The sequence below is a fragment of the Electrona antarctica genome, assembly GCF_951216825.1.
Source record: "Electrona antarctica genome assembly, chromosome: 4".
In the NCBI taxonomy this organism is placed as follows: domain Eukaryota; kingdom Metazoa; phylum Chordata; class Actinopteri; order Myctophiformes; family Myctophidae; genus Electrona; species Electrona antarctica.
This window is the reverse complement of record NC_136809.1, coordinates 51365645-51386547: the sequence shown is the minus strand read 5'-3', so window position 1 is coordinate 51386547 and position 20903 is coordinate 51365645. Positions and strand designations below refer to the sequence as shown.

At 41.8% G+C, this 20903-nt stretch overlaps 1 protein-coding gene across 5 annotated transcripts in view; it reads left to right on the top strand.

Annotated features, from left to right (window-relative positions):
- The first annotated feature begins 654 nt into the window (after positions 1 to 654).
- LOC306922472 (uncharacterized protein) overlaps positions 655 to 20903 on the top strand; it is a 34460-nt gene continuing 14211 nt past the window's right edge. For 3 of the 5 annotated variants that reach the window (XR_013789931.1, XR_013789932.1, XM_079500109.1), the window contains exons 1-4: positions 655 to 1076; positions 2685 to 2848; positions 2947 to 3115; positions 6404 to 6553. Coding sequence is in view for 1 of the 5 variants with exons in the window: in XM_079500109.1 (XP_079356235.1) it covers positions 695 to 1076; positions 2685 to 2848; positions 2947 to 3115; positions 6404 to 6553 (865 nt within the window). In the remaining 4 variants the exon portion in view is untranslated. Of the gene's footprint in view, positions 1077 to 2684; positions 2849 to 2946; positions 3116 to 6403; positions 6554 to 20903 lie in introns of those variants that run through there. The other 2 variants (XR_013789930.1, XR_013789933.1) reach the window with 2 other exon arrangements.

Here is a 20903-nt window from a genome sequence, read left to right as displayed (position 1 = left end):
GCTTATTGGCATATATGTACGGGTAGACAACAACATGGCACCGAAAAGGAAAAGAGGATACAGACTTTTCCGAAAGTTGTTGGTAGAATGAATCCCCAAAACGCATTGTGTTCGGCATGTCAGTGTGAGTAACGGAGTGTCCTCCAAAGTGAGAGAGCAAAAGACAAAAAAACGGGTAGGAAATAACCGCTGCGGGTGGCCAGCGTCAGAGAGGGGGGGGGGTCCTCTCTTCTTTATTCTCGTTTATTCTAGTCCTGTAGTCGGGGGCAGTGGGGTCTGCGCATAGAGTATATAAAAGGAGGGGTCTGCGGGGGAGGGGGTCCCGTCTGCGAGCAGTGACAGAAATTAGCGACCAGGTCTATGAAATCAAGGCAAGCCCAAAAGAAAGCACTGCACTCCACAAATGAGCAATTTAAACACGTTTAATCAACATTTAGGAAGCAAGCCAAATAAGCAACTACACTTTAAAGAAACGACCCTTGTTTCCAAGTGTAGTCGCTTAAACAAACGAGCCAACCCCACCAATAAAAAATATGTATTAACAGAAAAAGGAATTTCACAGAAAAAGAAGCCCAAAGTCGCTTATAATAAGCCGATGTGGCAACACTGCCTGCGACTCGGCGTGACTGACGACGAGTGATGATGACGTAATAGGCGTGCGACCGCTAAGCCTCACCCCCGCATTTCAAAAACAATGGAGGCAAACAAGGCAGCGAAATTAGCCAAAGTGCGAGAGAGGCTTAAGAACGGCGAGTTGAAAACCAGGAAGAAGGAAGGGAGCAAAAGCGCAGCGTGGGAGAAGTTCAGTGAAGTCGTTCGCGCCGACGACGACTCGAGCGCCGGCTATGTGGTCTGCAACGGCTGCGAGACCCTCTATGTGTTCGATAGCCACAAGACGGGCACGTCGAACATGGTGCACCACCAGTGTGCGGGTACTGCTGGCAGTGCCAAGCCAGCAGCAACGCAGTCCACCGTGAAGTCCTATGTTGTTCGTCGGGACAGCAAAGACAACGTTGTGGTGCCACTAGATGTGAAATCAATGTTTGCCCCGGATGACTGTTATTCGTCCTCCTCAGGTAAACTTTGGAGTCAAACACTGCTGAGGCTCCTACGCAGTGATAAGTGTGATATCGCCACAATGTTTATTTCAGCTCCTCGTGCAAAATAGCCTGCTACTACAACTCCCTCTTGAGCAGCACACAGCGTCAGCAAGAGCACAGATATTAAACACAAATTAAATGTGAATACACACTCAATTTGGCATGAGAAAAAAAGTGGAACAGTGCAATCAAAACGATATGTATGTACAATTGAAAGTCAGAATCTCTACATTTATAAATCAATTTCTGTAATGAGATCACTCAATGCAGACAGTGTGCATCTCTCTCTCGTTGCTTTTTCTCTCTGTCTCTCTCACCACCACCAGAGACGTAGAGTAAGTTCTCCCCGCTCCCCCCACCCCTCCCCCCATCGGGAAAAAAGGATTCACTCATGACTTGTTTCAGCATCTTGTTTCAACATTTCAGCACCATATCTCAATAGTAATAAATGATCAACAGTAAAGTAATACCAAACTAATAACAGAGAGAGAGAGAGCTTACATTCCATGTAATCAATCGATAACTTTATCAGACAAATGTCAAACTGTTCTTGCTACACAGCGCTGAGCTCTTTTGCTGGATTCTAAGCTTGCACTTTTGCTATTCTTTTATTATTGATTATATACTGTACATCTAAATCACAAATTGGCCTGGCTGCTTATCTGACCTTTTCCTCAAGCCTATTATGTTCTGGCCTGCCCTCTGCTCTACGATCCTCAGACGCTGCTGTTTGATTGTTATATACTACAACAATCAGCCTTATCAGAATACCATTTTGGCTTTATGATACGGGAGTGGATGATAAATTACGTCATGTTGTAGTCATCAGGCTGGAGCCCCCAGACCGGAATCAGAATTACCCCAAATAATTCCCCGCATCATAATTTGAGTGCCTACCCGATAAAAGCCTTGATGTGGTGTATGGAATCCAAAAAGTACTTCTTGGAATAGTTTGTTTGGCATATCCATATATATATATATATATATATATTTTTTTTTAATCATCCGGTCTAAACCACGCCTAGGCCGGATCACACAGGCGATTTAGGAACACAGACCAGGCTTTCTTCCGAGGTGGAAAGTCTGCTGATGCGAGGCTAATCAAACAGAGGACTTCAGAATCCAAAGTATGACCATGTCTTTTCTGTCAGAATCTCTAGCTTTTGAATAACCAATCTGGAGAAAAGGTTTCTGCTTTGGAGTCTATTAAAACTTAAAAAAATAAATAAATTATACTATATATTATTTCTTAAATTACCCATAATAGTAATGTACATTTAATAATTTACCATGCCTGTTTTACTTTACTTTACTTTTTTGTATTGGTCGGAAATATGGGTCGAATAACACACACACACACACACACACACACACACACACACACACACACACACACACTCTACAGCTTCATAATGGGAGGATATGTAATGCATGGTCAATGTTCTAGCGGCCAAATACACATTTTTGGGGGCGTTGATGTGAAAACGTTTGAGCATATAGAAACATACATTTATCAGAACACTGTTCGAATTGGCCTCAGGTCTTAATGGGTTAAAAGTCTGGCCCCCTCTCTCCCTTTGATAGAAATACCAGGACAACCAGAGCAGTGGTGTGAAGCCACGCAGACGTCAGGACAACCAGAACAGCTGTGTAAACAGGACAAGTTTGATTTGAAGTGCAAGGACCGGGCCAAGACCTACCAAAAAATACATACCACCGCTCAGATCACAGATGAAGCGTTTCTCTTAGTATGTGGATTGATTTGATTTTCCAAGTGTAGTTTGGTTTCTACATTTTAAAATCTTTGAGGTATTTTATTGATTGTGTTATTTAATTATTTCTTTAGCTTGAAAAATTGCAGGCCCTTGGAGTAAGGCCCATTCTGCTGATCTCAAGGCCTGGGAAGAAGCCTGGTAGCTGGGCGTCAGAGCTTCTCTCTCCTAGGTGCCAGCTGACAAAGACATCTGCTGCGTGCCTGAAAAGAATCCAGGATCTCTTTGACATTGTAATTCAAGGTAGGAAGATTATTCTATTTGTGGAAACTTCCTTGCATTGAATCATGTGTTTTGCATCACTTAAAGTCAAGTAAAGCTTCTTTCCCGCTTGCACTGAAAGCCGTAACTCCACTGGCAAAGTTCAGACCATGTCACACTGACATCACGCAGGCATGTGTGTCCATGCAAGCACCAAGCAGGTTGCAATAGAACTCAACGGCTCATAAGATGCAATGGGGCAAAGGCCACAGCACTCATGTGTAAAGAATGACTTCCATCAAATTGCAGTTTTCCTCCCAGTGCGGAGGAAAAAATGGGGTGCGCAAGCTTATCCGACACACCAAAGGTCCGACATGCGGAAATCACCTGTCGCTCCCGACATGCGTTGTGCTTGCGGTTAGGGTTCGAGGTAGGTTGACGGTCTAATGACCTTTGGTGTGTCGGAACTGAAGCCTGTACCCGAAAAAAACACTTGAAATGTATTCTGTGACCTGTCCTTTAAAATGTACTGTATACTCCTTGGTCTCTTTTGTGTGTAAGTCCCTCAAAACAAGTTTTGGGAATCGTTTACATACAACCATTCTGCGCCCATGCAGTCTCAATGCTTGTAATATACAAATTATTGGTCTATAAGACTGTAATGTGGAACAGGTTCTGGTGTCGATTTATTTCTTCCTGTCAATCTCCCCCATTCTCGACCTTGTATAATTTCGGTAAGACTTCAGGACGATTTTAGTTTTATTCTATGAACAAAACCCATTCATAATTAATATGTTGGCATAACTTAGCTGGAAAATATATATTTTAGGACCGGCATGGCACTGAAGGGTTCAGCTGTCTTAAGAACAGCTCATACTACGTATGTCCCCCGGGATCCAAACGTAATTCCGACGGAGCATTAGTCCGACATGCAGGAACAACGGTCAGACTACCCCTCGAACATGCGCTGCTCCCGTGCTTGCGGTTAGGGATAGGTTAGGGATAGAGGTAGGTTGTCGGTCTAATGACTGTCGGAGCATGTCCCCCCCCCCCAGAAAAGTAGAACAATCACAGTTCAGCTGGCACCGGTTTTGCACAAACATGGACTTCCACACAGCCACCAGCTGGCCTAGATCTATAGGTCACAGTCTCTAAATGACTTTTTGCACTCTCTACCTTGTAGAGAGTGCAAAAAGTGTCTAGGAGGAATGTAGGTGTGTGTACACTACAGTACATAGTTCTTGTAAAGCAATTTATATTTATAATAAGTCAAGTTAATTGCCGTCTCCCGCGCACAATCGTTAGCACTAAAGGTTTTCAAAGAGATATACCTGCCAGACGAGTAGGATACAAAGGCTGGAAGGCATGCACTTACATTCCAATGGGTGATTGAGGGTCGCACTCTACCGCAAAGGCCAATCAGCTGTCCATTAATAGCTCTCAGGTCTTGTTTTTGTCCTTTTTTCTCATTGTATGGATTTTGGCCAGGCCAGAAATGGATTTGGACAGGCGGACGCCTGCCCTCGCCTTATTGTAGATACGCCTCTGCTCTAAACGGATATCAATGTCGTCATATAATGTTCACCAGTAAGAACACAACTACTTCATAAGAACAGCAGAGAATCACAGATTTATTTTTTTAACATGCCCAGATTATGAACTACATTGCAACTTTCACAAGTTGGCATTTCAGAGACAAATATTGTCCAAGTTGTTTAGGAAAAAAATCACATCCGTGTGAAGTAAGCACTCTTACCGTACATCATTGTGTTGTAAAATAGACACTGATTATTTGCTCAGACACTATGACTTAACATGTTCCATTCATTGTCAATGTTGGGAGTTTAATGTTTGTGTAAGACGAAAATCTAAACTAATGGCTGAATATAGTGGTATACTTATGCACCCTGAAAAAACACCTCAAGGCTCTACTCTGAATGTTTTTACATTCATGCGCGACTGTCTGCACACAGCAGAACCTCCATACGAGCCAGACCGGAGGAGTGGTGAAAATGCAGACTCAAGTGTCAACATTAAGTAAGAAATTACTTATTGCACATTGTTACATTGTTGCACTGTTACTATTCACATTTGGTGAATGAAGCCTGCTTCTTGATTTATGTCCAGAGAGCCTTATTATATCCAGAGAGCCTGAACCCATAAAGTTTCCAAAACTGTAATTTATAGGTATGTTATTATTTGTACCAGTCCATGAGACTGACACGGCTTATTAATTTCAGTAGTATTGGCCTCTTGGTCTACCTCTGATATTCGATTTATTTGCAACAGTAATCTGTTCATGTTCTCTTCACCTTTTGTGAATAAAAGCCTCTTTTTGTAACTTAATTTCATTATTAATCATTCCATGTCATGACACTTTTGTTCAATGAGGTTTGGCCTTTCCTAGATGGAAATGTTGGCCGTTTTCTGTGTTAACTAAATTTTTTGTCTACTCATATGTCTCCCTTATTATTATTTTTTTTTTACTTTGTTTTTATTTCAGTTTAGGCAACTTCACAGAATTAAAAGCATACATTTTTCTTACTTCACATACCACATACATTTACAAGTATTCACAATAAAACAAGGAAATAAAATACAAGTATATGTCTCCCTTTTGACTGATAACCTGTCCATTCAAACTCTAGCCCTGCCCCAAAGTTATTAGTGCGGCCGCGCCAGGCAGCCGGCGAAAACTAGAGTTCTCAACAGGCCCGGAAATGAAGGCCCGGCCCTCATCAAACACTGTACCCGCTACCACCCTTAGATCTCCAGATATGGAGCTGACCTGTTCTGACATTCCATTATCTTGATCTGACCTCATCAAACCCTGTACACTCAAGACATGCTCCTTAAATGGCCAGTACAGAATTCATTCCATGTTGATCTGACCCCCCCCATGCCAAAGTGCCAATGCTCGCCCAGCAGTCTATGGGCGAGGTCGCTTCTCGCCCGTAGGCGTCTTACTGGTATATAATAGAGACATCACTGGATTTCTCCTCCTATCCACTTGCATTGAGTTGCTCACCCAGCACATGAGGGCGATTTCACCCCTTCTACCGGGAATGGGAGTGCATTCTGGGATGGAATTGGGCCATACGTGCCGAGCCGAAGTATTGTGCGTGCGAGCGTGTCATGAACGAGCGCCGCTGTTGTTGTGTATTGGCTCGCACGCACGCACACATATACACATACTGTGCATACATGTGACATGGTCTGAACATTGCCAGTGGAGTTACGGCTTTCAGTGCATGTGGGAAAAATATATATATGACTGACTTGGGGAAAGTATTCTCACTCTCTTCATGATGCAATATTTCACTAATGGAGAATGGACTCAGACAGGAGCGCCAGTAGATCCAGCAGAATCCCCAGATGATGGACCCTCACCAGAGCCAGTGGAACCCCCAGCCATCCTAACTGAGCCTGCAGCCACGCTGACGGAACCCCCAGCACCCTCCGCTGTTTGGGCTCCCATTGGTAAGAGAGAAAAGGAGCAGTCTAAAACAGTGGCTTTCAACCAGTGGTCCTTGAGGGGGTTCCAGGTGGTCCCCAGCTAAATGATGGAGAGTTGGTAACCAAATGGACCCTTATAGATCTTTAAAGATGGAGTGCCGTGATTCCGTGATTTCCCCCCCCCCCCCCCCCCCCCTAAAACATGATCATCAGGTACTATGACTATATAATAACCAACTAGGATGATTTCTTTAAAAAAAAATTGTACAGAATGCACCACACACCTGAACTTAAGCCTCGCCCACAGCTGCTGTTCTATGATAATGTGGGAGGCGTTAGGGGAGGGGTTCGGGTTATGATGTAACTAAAATGGTGTTATTTCGATTGGCCCTTTTGACTCAACTCAACAGCTTTCAGGAAGAAACCAAAAATACACAGGGAAGACATATTTGAATATTATAACCACACCTGGGGGTCTTTTACTTAGAGTAAGTGCCAAAAATCTTGGCACTGCATCTTTAACTCTTGAGAGCGTAAAATGAAATCAAATGGACCCTTTTGGGTCCATTTGGTTTCATTTTTCGCTCTCAAGAGTTACATTATTGTTTAATATCTGCATTACTTCATTCACAAGAAGTCTACGCAACGAGTAGAGTGTACAAGAATTAATATTTTTGATCAACATTTGCCTGTTATCTATGGTACCAACATCAATACAGCATGGAATTGTGGACAAAATCTTACGACAACAAAATATTCTAATTCTTGGGCCTGAGAAATCTCATCATGGTCCGTGGCTCAAATGCAGAATAAAAAATGGGCCTTGACATGAAAAGGGTTGAAAACCACAGGCATCTGAAATTCTGTTTGCATAGGTGTCATACGATAAGTACTCGACGACACTGAAAATTAGTTTAAATCCTCATTTGTAATTTTGTGTAATTTCGAGAATAAATAAAACATGAATGGAAAGTATTTATTTGCAAACAATCTGAGAATCCCATCGGCAAATAACGTTGAAAACAGCAACCCCTGTTGTTCCTCGAAATTCAGTCTGTCTTGAGACTTGAGACTAATTTGCAAGTGATCTGACTAAACTGCAAAACAGGAATTTATTGCGGTGAGTGAGGCAAGTCTCAGAAAGTGATTGAGCAACCAGGCCTTGACAGCATTGGTCTAGTTTGTAATGTCTACAGGTATTTATGGTTGGTTGCATGTCTGTTTATGGATTTGAATCAACTCAATATGATGCTCGCCTACCGAAGAGGCATATGCAAAGGTCAATCCCAAAGATATTAGACTGGTGGGCACTGCATTTTTGAGAGTCTTAGAATTGCAGTTTTGGCCTGTCACTGAGTGCCAATGTTTTGGTTAGGTTTACGTCTCTACCTTAAAATCATCCTCAACCTGAGCTGGGATATTTCAGCAGCCCTTAGGCATTTACATTTTGAAATAAATTGGCAGTCAGTGAAGATGTAAACTATAAAGGGAGGCTCTTCAACTTCCAGAACAAGTCTGCTACTCAAAAATGAAGGCACAGGGATGTTGCCGTTTTACGTGTATTTTAATTCATATCTTAATTACAGTACAAGTGTCTGTAGTGGTGTTTACGCTGACTGACTCATGAGCTACACATCCAGTCTTTCCCGTAGATTGGGACGCAGATGTCACTGTTGTTATTGAATCATAGCTGCGGTAGTTTAGCAGTTTGACTGAAGCTCCTGCTATCCATGCACTAATCACTCACCATATTTCATAATCACTCACTATCTTTTTATATTGCCAAATTGATTGATTGAGAAGGCACAGTTTACCGTGATTTTGAATCAATCAATCTTTATTTATATATACACAAATAAGACAAGTGCCGTTCAAAGAGATTCACAGGAATAAGAAAATAAAAAAGTACAAATACAGTAATGAGACATAAAATACATATTAATAGAGGGTATGCTCATGCATAAAGTGAAAGGTAAATTGAGTGGCAAAGTGAGCTTAATGTCGCTTAACAAATGTCGTTTAACATCGTTTAATAAAATCAGATAGGACTTTTCTGTGTATGTATGGGCTGTGATTGAAGTGTCCAAAGTGTTAATACTCTTTATTACCATATCATTTTCAAAACCAGTGTCTGCAACAAATGTGCAGCCTTTCTGAATCAAGAGAGAGAGAGCGAGAGGGAGAGAGAGAAACGCCTGTGGTGTTGGATTTCTACTGTTTGACCTTCATGGAACACCTCCTCCAACACTAGAACACACCCACATCCACTTACAGTAGTGCACACCATAGTGTGAGTGTCCTCTTCACTAGCCTTGCCCTGTTAAATAACCTCCACAGTGCCTCAGGGCTCAGTGTGAAGGATTGAGGGAAGTCTGCAATGTTTATAATCTCCAATTTATCACGGGAAAATTGTAGTTTTTTTTAAAGGTTAAAGAGACCCAACGGCCACACAATACATGTATTCCAATGTTTGGTGGCTTTGGAGAAGTTGAAAACATGTCCCCTGGCCCTTCTGACTTTTACAATACAGTAAGGAGTTTTAACTACATATATTATTGATTGACATGGACACACAATAAGACATTATTCAGCTGCTTCATACTAGTATACACCTGAAATGGCATTGAGTTGAAATGAGAATTTCAATCATCTGTGATAAACAAAGATATTTAGCACACTATAACCTTCTAGTACACACCATAGATTGGTGCGACCTTTTACGTAAAATGTGAACTGTTCCACATGACTAACGTGATGCGTCCTTATTCCAAATACGTGTTTAAGTGAACAAGTGTAATTTAAATGCTACATAGTACTTCCCACAACAAATATAGTTCAGTACTGATGAAATATTCCAGCTCATATTGAGGTACAGAGAAGATTGGCATTATCGGGTTTGTTGTGTACATCCTTTTGATAGAGACACTGAGACAGACAGCAAAAAATAAATAAATGCAGGTATTGTGTACACACAACACAAACATTATTTGCATTTAATCAACTGCATTACAAACTTACATAGCTGTCAGAAGCTATAGCACAAACTACATTTGGGCTAAACAGATCAGTGCAGTAAACGTTTTATACAGGAGTATTAAAATGTTTTAATACGGCAGCCTGCTCCTTACCCAGAATCAACGGCTGCCTGTCCTTTAGCTGCACCCGTTGAGCTGCCGAAGAGTTTTCCTTAAGTGCACGTGCGTTGTGTTTGTATTTTACACTGGAGGAGTGCACGTGCACTGTGTTTGCATTTTACACTGGAGGAGTGCACGTGCACTGTGTTTGTATATGACACTGGAGGAGTGCACGTGCACTGTGTTTGCATTTTACACTGGAGGAGTGTATGTACAGTACCTACAGTATGTGTGTGTTGAGAGGAAGGAAGGCACTGGAGCAACCCAGACGGTTTAAGCCCTTTTTAATTCACAGGGTGCAAATAAGTACGGTAATTAAACAGGGCTTAAACTGTCTGAGTTGCTCCAGTGCCTTCCTTCCTCTTGCTACCTGTGCTGCCTCTGAGATGCACCAGATTAGCCTACCACTGGCTTGAGGCGCGGTGGAACTCCCTTCTGCAGTATGTGTGTGTGTGTTGTTCTTTGTGATGACAGGGAAGTTGCCTGCTGTGGCTGTCTTGGCAGCTTGCACAGCAAGGTCACAGGCTTCAGCGCAATGTTGTGAGACCTGGGTTCTGCTGCCATCTGCTGGTTGGAGACAGTTCTTAATTCTGGGAGGAAAAGAGAAAGTTAGCACTTACACTGGGTTTTCAAAGTACACGTTCACATTTATCGGTTGTTGGTCTGCCTTTTGGAAGGCTGTCGCTATCAAGACAATAGTGGACCAAGTCGCACAAGGGCAGGGAACAAATCCTTATTTGGACCAATGTATTAGCAATAAATCACACCCGTGTGAAGTGAGGGGGTGCTCTTATCATCGTACATAATCATACATCATCTCCTTCCGGCCAATCAGAATTTTGCGTCCTCACCTTCGTCTTCAATGTTTGTGTTTACACAAACACTCAAAATTGTCCATTCATTGTAAATGTAATGTTTGCTGGGACAAAGTTTTTACACACACACACACACACACACCAAAAGCTGGACAAAAATGTATTCAGAGCTCCGCAGCTGTATCTGTCAGCAACTCCCATTAGAACTTATAGAGAAGTTGTTATTAGGAATGAAATCAAAGGCACCACCAGAAGATGAGGGTTGAAGGAGAGTGGACGGGCCGACGTCCGGTCTCTGCCTCTGCGGTGCCCCCAGACTAGAGGCAAATTCAAATGATTTATTTGTTTTTGCCGATGATTCCCAGGTTGGCAAAAATGAAGCACAGATTAAAATTATACGCATCAGTAACAAGTCAAAACGTTACACCAGGTCACCATAAAATTCACACTTAGTCAAATATTAAAATGAGCCTTGCCATCATGGGTCCCAGCAATGTATGAGAATGCCATTGGTTTTGTGATTTTGTCATTCAAGCTTATTCATATGATAGTTAATCATTTAATATAGTTTACAATGCATACAGAATAAATGGAGTGGGAAAGTGGTGGGGAAAAAACACTGCTATAGAATTGGAATAAATACTCAACCGTGCTCAATTTCAATCAAAACCTTTTATTTAACTCATCAGGGATATAAATATGTTGTCACTGTCACTATAGTAGCTATGTTAACCTTTATTTAATTGTCTGTCTCTACAATCGGACTATAAACTGGTGTTGCTGAGCTGTCCAGATATCACATTCCATCACATCCATGTTTGAATGAATCTAATGCGTTTAAGAGTTGGTATATATTATATGAATGTGGAGTGATATCACATTGAGACGTATGACACGTCTTAATCTAATCTTTTCACCGTTTAGCTGTTCACCAATTGGCAGGATTTACATGTTACAAAAAGGTAGCCAAACTTTTAAAGCCACAGACTTTAACTCATGAGATATGAATACCTAATACTTGAATTGTATTTATTTATTCACTAAGTACTCCATCCTCAAGTTATTAAACTATAGGGATGCACATTTTTGCACATTGTTCATATCGGTATCAGCCAATATCCTAAATTAAAATTGCCTTGTGGGTTGAAAGTTTGAAAAATGTCTGCATCTGCAACCAGAATCACAGTTACTGTAAAATGAGGCGTTAGCCTACTGGAAACTTATATTGCAATATCTGCATGGTCCATACAGTCAAAATGTATATTGTGCATCCCTATATGAAAGTGTGTTGGAGTAAACACGCACACCACCAATCAAAGAAGAAAGAAAACGCCTGCTCACTGTCTTCACTTGCTCAAATTCAATAAAGAAAAGGAAATATCTCCAATCACTCTTGTGATTAAAATATGTTTCTTTATTGAGCAAGCGATGACAGTGTACATGTGTATTTATAACTTTGTTCACTTGAAGTGTTTCTTATTGTCAAGTAAACTACTAATGAATAACAAATATTGATGCAGCTGTGCATTAGTGTGTCCTAGTCGAAGCCTTCTGCTTTGCACTTTCTCCAACAGAAAACCCACAGATTCCAGCACACCACGATCACTGCCTTGGCCCTCTTGAGTAACGAAGAGGTCCTCTTTCCAAGCTTCTGGTAAACCATCAAACAAGACATGTACTTTCTCTCTGAGCTGGCAAATCTCCAGTGAGTGTCTGCTTTTATCCTTCCTGGCATTGCCAATGTCCTCTTTCATCTGTGCTATACACAGCTGCAGCCTACTGTTTTCGATGTTGACCTGCTCCAGCTTTCGCCCGCTGTCATAGATGCTCAACTCTACAGCGCTCAGGGCTGAAGCCTGCTGAGCAAGCAGGCTCATGTGATAGGCACGCATCGCATTCAGTTCAGCCTTCATCTGCTCCTTGGGCTGTAGCAGACAGATAGTGTTTTCCTTCAACATCTGAGTAGATAGCACAATCTGTTGTCTACTGTTTTCAAACTCAATTGTGAGCTTCTCCAGCTTTTTGTGGTTTGACTCCTCTTCCTCAAACTGTGCCTCCACCTCCTTCAGCACTTGCTCTTTCTCTTCGACGTCTCTCATCTTGTCTTCCCTGCTCCTATGAACATGCTCGGAAGTTGCAGTGTATTGGTCTATCTCTTGGCGGCATGTGTTCACCATATGATTGTAGTCTAACTCGGTCTGAGTCACTTGGCCAGTCAGTGAGTCAATTGTGCAGCTCATGGACTGGTGCTGTTGGAGTGTAACGCCTTCTTGTCGTAGTTCCTGGTATCGCATGCTTGTGGCGGTAATGTCCGAGGAGAGTCTTGCCACATTCTTCTCCTGTTGTCTCTTTACTTCCTCAAGACTCCTACTCAACCGTCGCTCGTCTTCTTCCAACAGGCCCGTGTTTTTCCTCTCTGTATCCAACTTGTCATGGAGCTCTGCCAGATTTTTCTCAAACACAGCCTTATTGATGACATTGGCTTCTAGGAGTCGTATGATGTCCTCCTCCATCTCCCCGATCTGTATGCGGTGCTTGGCTATAGAGGCTTTGCGCTCATCCATTCGCAATCTTGACCGCTCCAGACGTCGCGAAACATTGAGGTGGTCGGCTTTAGCGTCATCCTCTTCTTTGCGTTGCCTCTTGAAGCTCTCCGACACTTTAGCCAGGGAATCTAGATAAACACTCGTCACGGCCTGGCTCTTTGCTATCTCACGGTCAATCATGATGATGTCTTCCTGGAGACGTTGGGTGGTGTTGTCAAAGGACTCTCTGAGTTCACGCAGATTATTCCCCAAGGTGTCTCTCTGTAGCGTCAGGTCTCGATGCTGCTGGGTCTCCTCTGCGAGCTGCTTCTCACATTGGCTTCGAGAAGCTGTCAGTCTTCTTATACCGCACTCCACCTGAGCCACATGGTTAGTGAGCTCAGTGAGGCACTTATCATTATCCACCTGCTGGTTGATGGCAATTTCAAGTTCTCTTGCCTTTCTTTCATTCTCTTTCTTCTGCTCCTGAATATTCTCAATTGTCTGGTTGACCCCTCTCAAAATGGCTTCCTTGGACATGGTGAAGGTCTCTCCCTCCAGTGCAATATCTTGCTGTAGCTTGATTTTGTTTACTTCCAAAGTCCCTATGCAGGTCTTTAAATCGTTCAGCCGGTCTAGAGTCCGACTCAACTGGGCCTGCCTGCTGCTTTTTTGAATGATTTGGTGGTTCAGAGTGGCAATGACGTCCTCGTGTTCTGCCTTCAAACGGTCTCTTTCTGGGTAAAGTGCAGCATTCTGTCTGTGAAGCGCCTCCTGTCTTTTAAGCATGACTTCCTGTCGCTGTGAGACGGTGCTTAGGTCTCTGTTTAGTTGCGCCATCTCTTCGGCGTTGCTCTCTCTGGCTGCCGCTACATCGGCCGTGATGTCTCGAGTGATATGATCTTGTATGTTGTGAACGCGATGTCTCAGTTTGCCGTTTTCAATGGTTTCGATTTCTAGTCGCTCGTGGACGGCACGCGTGGACGCCTCCAGTTCGGTTATGGCGGCCGTTATCTCTTGCAGATGCTGACTGGCTTCGGGGCTGAACGGCACTCCTGCTCCTTTCAGCTGCTTGTCCAACTCCGCTAAATGCTCCAAAGCAACAAATACAGCAGTAAAGTCAGGAACCAAACAAGAAGCCATTTTGGATATAATTTTCTAAATTAACCTAATATCTTATTGTATGTTTGAGTTCTTATGCTGTGGTCATTAACAAAGAAAGGTATGTCCGTCCATGCATTATGTTCACTGATGCTTTGTGAGTGGTGGTCGCCATGGCAACCATAATCCATCCATCCCATTCTGAACGACGAAGAAGAAAGGTTACTTTCTACGGAAGATCGGAGGTGCCATTCCATCGATTTTTTTTCTTCTCTTCCCCCTACACTCGGCTTGCGAGACAGCCGCAGTACCAACCCGATTTAGTACACTGGCTAGTGGTTGACAGACACAATGGATCTGGTAGGTAAACCCAACGGGAAATCCATGGTTTGGATGTATTTCGGCTTTCGAGCGAATGAACACGGACAGCCTCGGAGCACGGACGACCCCATCTGCCGTCTGTGCCGAAGGATAGTGCGCACCAAAGGCGGGAACACAACGAATTTGAGGGCTCACCTGAGGAGTCGGCATCAGAAAGATGTGTCGGAGCTGGCCGTCACGTCACCCCTGGAGGCTGAAGGTGTGTGTGTGTGTGTGTGAGAGATAGTGTATAATGTGGAAGATAACGGCCATAGAGAACCGATAGAAAGGGTTGGCTAATGGCAGGGTTGCATAGGGTACCTTTTTTACCCTGACTGTTGCTGGTAAGGCACAGTTGGCATGTGCTGTGTAAATTAACTGAAATGAACACAACGGCTCCCCCCCACCCCTATTCATCTATAGTTAATAGTTTCAAGTCTGTGAGAGAGACGGCACTAACAGCAGGCAATTTATTTTGTTATACAACAGTCGTTTGCAGTCAGTGTACGGAACATTTGGCTATTTTAAACTTGCATCGATGATCGATCTATGCCTACTATATGTCACTGGTTTTCAACCCAAAACGAAAGAATATTTTGTTGTCGTTGCATAAGTTGCACAATTCCATACTGAATTGATGTTGGTACCATAGGAGAGATATAACAGGCAAAAATAAATAACAATTCTTCTACATTCTCTAATTGTGTAGACTTCTTGTAAATTAAGTAATAGATGTTTAACAATAATGTAACTCTTTCATTTTATGCTTTCAAGAGTTAAAGATCTAATAAGGGTCCATCTAGTTACCAACTCTCCATTTTAGCTGGGGACCACCTGGAACCCCCTCAAGGACCACTGGTTGATCTATGTGAATAACTTTTTTTTAAATTGTGTTCTGAATGATGTCAGAGAAATGAGTCGGACTCAGAACTGTGAACTTGGTTAATCTGCTGACCCCCATGTTTGACATTCATTAGTCTACAGACCCCCATTCAATGGGATTTTCTATCTCTGGAACCCCCAATTTATATTGTAAAACCAATGTTAATTTAAGAGTTACAGACTCATAAGGGTCTATTATTTGGTTCCAAACTATCAATTAGCTGGGGACCCCCTGGAACTCCCTCAAGGACCCCTGGGGGTCCCCGGACCCCACTTTGGGAACCACTGATTTATTACGCACTTGTTAACGTGTACTAACGGCTACAACGCAAGGCCAAAGAAGTACCACATACATACTGACTTCTGCTTTGCTTTGCTGTACAGCCCAAGCTAGCTTCATATTATTGCCAGCATTGTTGCTGCCTGCGCCAAACGAGGAATAAAATAAGCCCTGATAATGGATCTCATATGCAAACCAAGGAGCAAGTCCGCCGTGTGGATGTACTTCGGTTTAAAGACAGACGAAAGCGGGCGTCCGTTGAACAACGGCGAGGTTGTTTGTCGTTTGTGTCGAAAAATAGTGCAGGCAAAAGGAGGGAACACAACAAATTTAAGAAGTCACTTAAAAAGTCGCCATCGCAGAGATTTCTGTGACATCTCTGCATCACCAGTGACGTCTGTTGTGGGTACAAGTTTATCCGAGTCTCAAGGTGACCAAATAAATGGAAAGAGAACATTTTACTCTGTTTTGATCGCAAAGCATGAGGTTTTTGTGGAGTTGAGACCCCATAGCTCAAGAGGGTGCTGCCACGCTGTATGGCTGTTGGTTGCGTGGCAACCGCTATCCATTTTCTCGTACGGTTGTGTAAAAAAAAAAAAACATTACATGAAAAAAATAAATACAGCTTGAGTCCTGACCATATGGCCAAATCGCCTACGGGTTAAATGTAATACAAACTAATGTAAACGATGTTCATATATAAATCACGTTTCTCTCCAAATGTATTAGTCGTTAACTAGTTAAATTACATATTCTCTGCTTGAGCTATGATGAACCTAGTTTAGTATAGTAGCATTTTACTATAACGATTACACATATCGCCCCTTCAGGCTATGGGGTGTGTAGAGTGTCACTGTATGAAAATGGTGGCCTCTTGGACCGAGTGTTGAAATATTAATAAGAGGATATCCGTACCTCTAAATGAGCGAGTGGTCGGATAAAATGGATGTAGTGCATTTCTCATTTCTCACTCTTTCAATTTAGAACCATAGATTGATGGAGTGAGTGGTGTTTTGTAGTTGGCTCGCAGTGACATGATAATAAATAAATCAAATATAAAACAGTGAAGCGTCTGGCCTGGTTGGGTGGGCTATTGCTCTGTCAGTAATGTAGCAGCATTGGGTAGCAGGGCACACATTTTCCCAAAATGTAAAAAAAAAAAAGAAAAGAAAAATGTTTTAAAATAAAGTATACATGACTAAAACATGCTTAACTCTTTGAGAGTTTCATGGATTTCTATATAGTTTTTAGACTTCTCTATGGCAGAATGGCGTTTTTGAATGATTTATTGAAAATTCTCTGTTGTGAATGTGTGACAACGAAAGACCTTCAGAGAAAGCTTGGCTTGTCTGCTTCCAGGAAAAAAATGAACTGAGTTGATAAAATGTTTAGTTGTGGTGTTGGAAGCCATTTAAAAGAGCCTGCATTTACACTGGGTAGTGTTTCTAGGACAACAAAAAAAGTTATGACCGGTTGAAGTTTTATTTTCTAAATAACTTTTTTTCTGCTGGGCGTACATAGCCATGCAATATCTCATTTTAAAGGGTGAGTTGTCTAGTTCAATTAAAATAAAATAAAAAGTTTCTCACATGTACCACTGTAGATATTTTGCCATCTATAAATAGCATGGTCAGTCATGATCAATCTGACCTATCCAGCTAAAAGTCCCCCTAGCTCTGAAATGGAACATCATATAAACTCAATTCTTTTTTGGGGTAAAATTAGACATTCTAACGCACATTTTGATATATACCATGTTTACATAGTCTTACCAGTACCGTGTCTATTCATGCATGTATCTCAAAAACCTGTTGTGAAGAAACAGTTTTGATAAAAAACTCATCCAAGGACATTGTTTTGATATGACTTTGTGCCCATGATATGTATCAAAATATAGACTTGAATGTATACTGTATTATAACAAAAAAATTGGGTTCTTACCATCTACCGTTACAGAGTAAATCACAGTTGAAACTCGCTTAGTCAAACCATAAACCTCAGACTAGTGAACAAAATAGCCATGACAGGTCTAACTCATTGTAAAAGCTTGTCTTTTATTTGTTATGACTACTAACATAATACAATTATAATAAATATTACAGAAAATAAATAGGCCTACATACAAAACAGTTGTCCCCAAACTCCCCAGTGTCCCCAAACCACTGCATTCCAGTTGTTCTTGACGGTGTGTGTGTGTGTAGGCTAAATTTAAAAAAAAACAACAACTGAAATGAATGAATGCATCCGGTTCAGTGTCGGAGAACTCCATCGCAGTCTTGACTCTTCGTCTTCATCATCATCATCATCATCATCATCCTCCTCCTCCGATGCCAGTTCTAAATATATAAAAATAAACATTTAGCTGTAGTCAGCCCGGCCAATAGCCAGTTGGGGGGGGGGGACGTAGGCTATCTGACATCATCGTCATCATCATCATCACACGGAGACACACTAAACAATGTACAATCATGATTGTATACAATATACAATGAATGCAATTATCATGCAAGCTCAGACGTCAATGAAACGTCATACAGATCTTATATAATACGCTACTGTTAGCTTCACTCCCCGTCCCCCCTCCGATCCTTGTAGCAACGTCATCATAACCACGCGTTGCTTCAGTAAACGATGCATGTTTGTTCTCCGTCTTTGTAGACAGTAAATAAAAGGAGCGAACATTACTCTAAAGATCAGATCGCCTATAAGGCACGCTACAATATAAAATACTTGTACTGCCATGCGTGCATGCCTGCTACGATACATTTGTACTGCACCAACCAACCGATCGACACCAACCCCCCCCTCCAGCCCTTAGCCAGCACCAATGCACCGACCAACACCATTAGCCAGCACCTTCGGTGCTGGCTAATGGCTGGGGGCCATCGTGGTGAGTCATTCTGGCGTCATGATCTGACTAGTAGTAGTAATTATCCAAGCATCTATTTGTAGCGATCATCTTATGATTTCTGATCACTATAGAAGGGCATTTTCTACAATAAGATTACCTCAAAACATTCCGGGTTGATCGTCTTCTTCAATGGTTTCCCGGTATAGCTCATCGGACGACGATGGGGAGACAATGAAAAAAGGAGGGAGGGAGCAGCGAGTCTCGCTGTAAGCACTGGACCAGGGCTACTCCGCCTGGAGAAGGCGACTGGGACGCGTATGGATCAATACTACTACCACAAAACTCGCTCAAATAAATAGTACTGCTTTCAACTTTTTCTGCTAGAAAATCGCTCGGGCGAGACGGCAAACAGGCAAAACAATGAAAACTATGAAGACTCCCTCTGCCCCCACTGTTTACAGGGGGTGGGACCAGCTTCCAATGGCAACACGTACACGTGTGTCACGTGACACGGGTTTTCTGGGTAATGTAGTTGGAATATAAGCTCAGGAATTTAAACAGCGCTTCGGAGCATATTAATATGTTTAGATTCATCAAAAACTGTGAAGACGCCAATTGGCGTCATTGATCATTTACGGAATTCTGATGAAGACGCCAATTGGCGTCTTTCATCTTCTAAGGGTTAAACATTCGACAATTGATTAAAGTCTGATATTTCTACAATTTCTATAAAACCTGCATATCCAGGACAACTTTTTTTTTTTTTTCAACCAAGGTTCATGTTTTAGGTTATTAGATAAAGTAAAAGATGAGTGTTCATTTTTTTTCATTTGCTGCTTTCTTTCGTTTTAGGGATTTTAGCTGTTTTTGACAGGGGCGGGGGCATTCGAGCATGGGGCTAAATATGTATATATTTTTTTTTACACCATTTTATGGTGTTTTTTTATGGTTTACTATAGTCCTAATAAACGCAAGGAAATTACATCTGGCCACAGAAGATCACAGGATCTACTGAATGTGAAGGTAGCCTACTGGGGGAAGGCTTATACTGTGTGTATAGGCGCAATATGTCAGTTTGTCACATTCAATAGATCCTGTGATCTTTTGTGTCCAGATGTAATTTCTTGGAGTCTAGTAGGACTATAGTAAAAATAATAATAATACATATTTAGCCCCATGCTCGAATGCCCCCGCCCCCTGTCAAAAACTGCAAAAATCCCTAAAACGAAAGAAAGCAGCAAATAAGAAAATGAACACTCACCTTTTAGTTTCTCTAATAACAACCTAAAACATGAACCTTGGTTGAAAAAAAAAAAAAATTGTCCTTTAAGTGGCATAAACAAGAAGTGTGTACTTTATTGTTACATCTTGTGTACAGGTACATAAGAGTAAAACTTATTTTTGTTCGGCTTCCTTCAGTAGTCGCTCATATGGATATCACGAATTTGAAGGATACATTTAGGGTGATGTGTAATTTTTTTGTACATTTTAGACAAAATAGTCATTTTCACATCGAGGCGCCGCCTTAGTGCTGGTGCTGTATGATTCTTGCTCAAATGTGTTATGTGCATCCACAAAAATTGAGATCACGATTCTCAATTTTTTTCCATGAAAATATTTATTGTCTACTCTGTAGTTGCTGAACATTACTACATTCAAAATGTTGCACTTGGAGCCAACTACTGTGGCTTTAAACAGACAACATCAAAGTGCTTGACTTGTAGCAAAAACATAAGAGTAGCTAAAATGAATTGGACATCCAACTAGTGCACTGTGCTGCACGATTCTTGTTCAAATTTAATTTGCATAGGTGACTGAATCTAGATTGCGATCTTTATCCGATTAATCGTGCAGCACTACTTAGTGCCCACTCTTCTTGTATCCTTTCGGAATGGAGGTGGGGTGATTCTTCATACAGTAGTTCATATAGATTAACCCGTTTAGGCCTGACGTCGAAATTTAAAAAATGTCTTCTAAATCGTGACAGTTTTCTGAAATATAATGTTTTTATATCAGTGGTGCTCAATATTTCATGTCAAGGACCCCAAAAATTATATGTAATTGGCCGCCGACCCCCATCTGAAAATATGTTGTTCCAGGGACCCTCCCAGAAGCAAAGATTTGACTTAAACACATTGACTCTGTAACAAATAATATTCAAAGATTTAAGGCACAAATAGACCTACGAGCTTGTAGATCTGCTATTTTTCAATAGCTAAAGTATAACATAATGCTTAAAACACCAAAAGGGGTTTCCGCCCAAAATGGGTTAAAACAATCCAGCAACTTCGTCGTCTTCCAATTATCTGCAGATTTAAACGTGTGTGTGTGTGTGTGTGTGTGTGTGTGTGTGTGTGTGTGTGTGTGTGTGTGTGTGTGTGTGTGTGTGTGTGTGTGTGTGTGTGTGTGTGTGTGTGTGTGTGTGT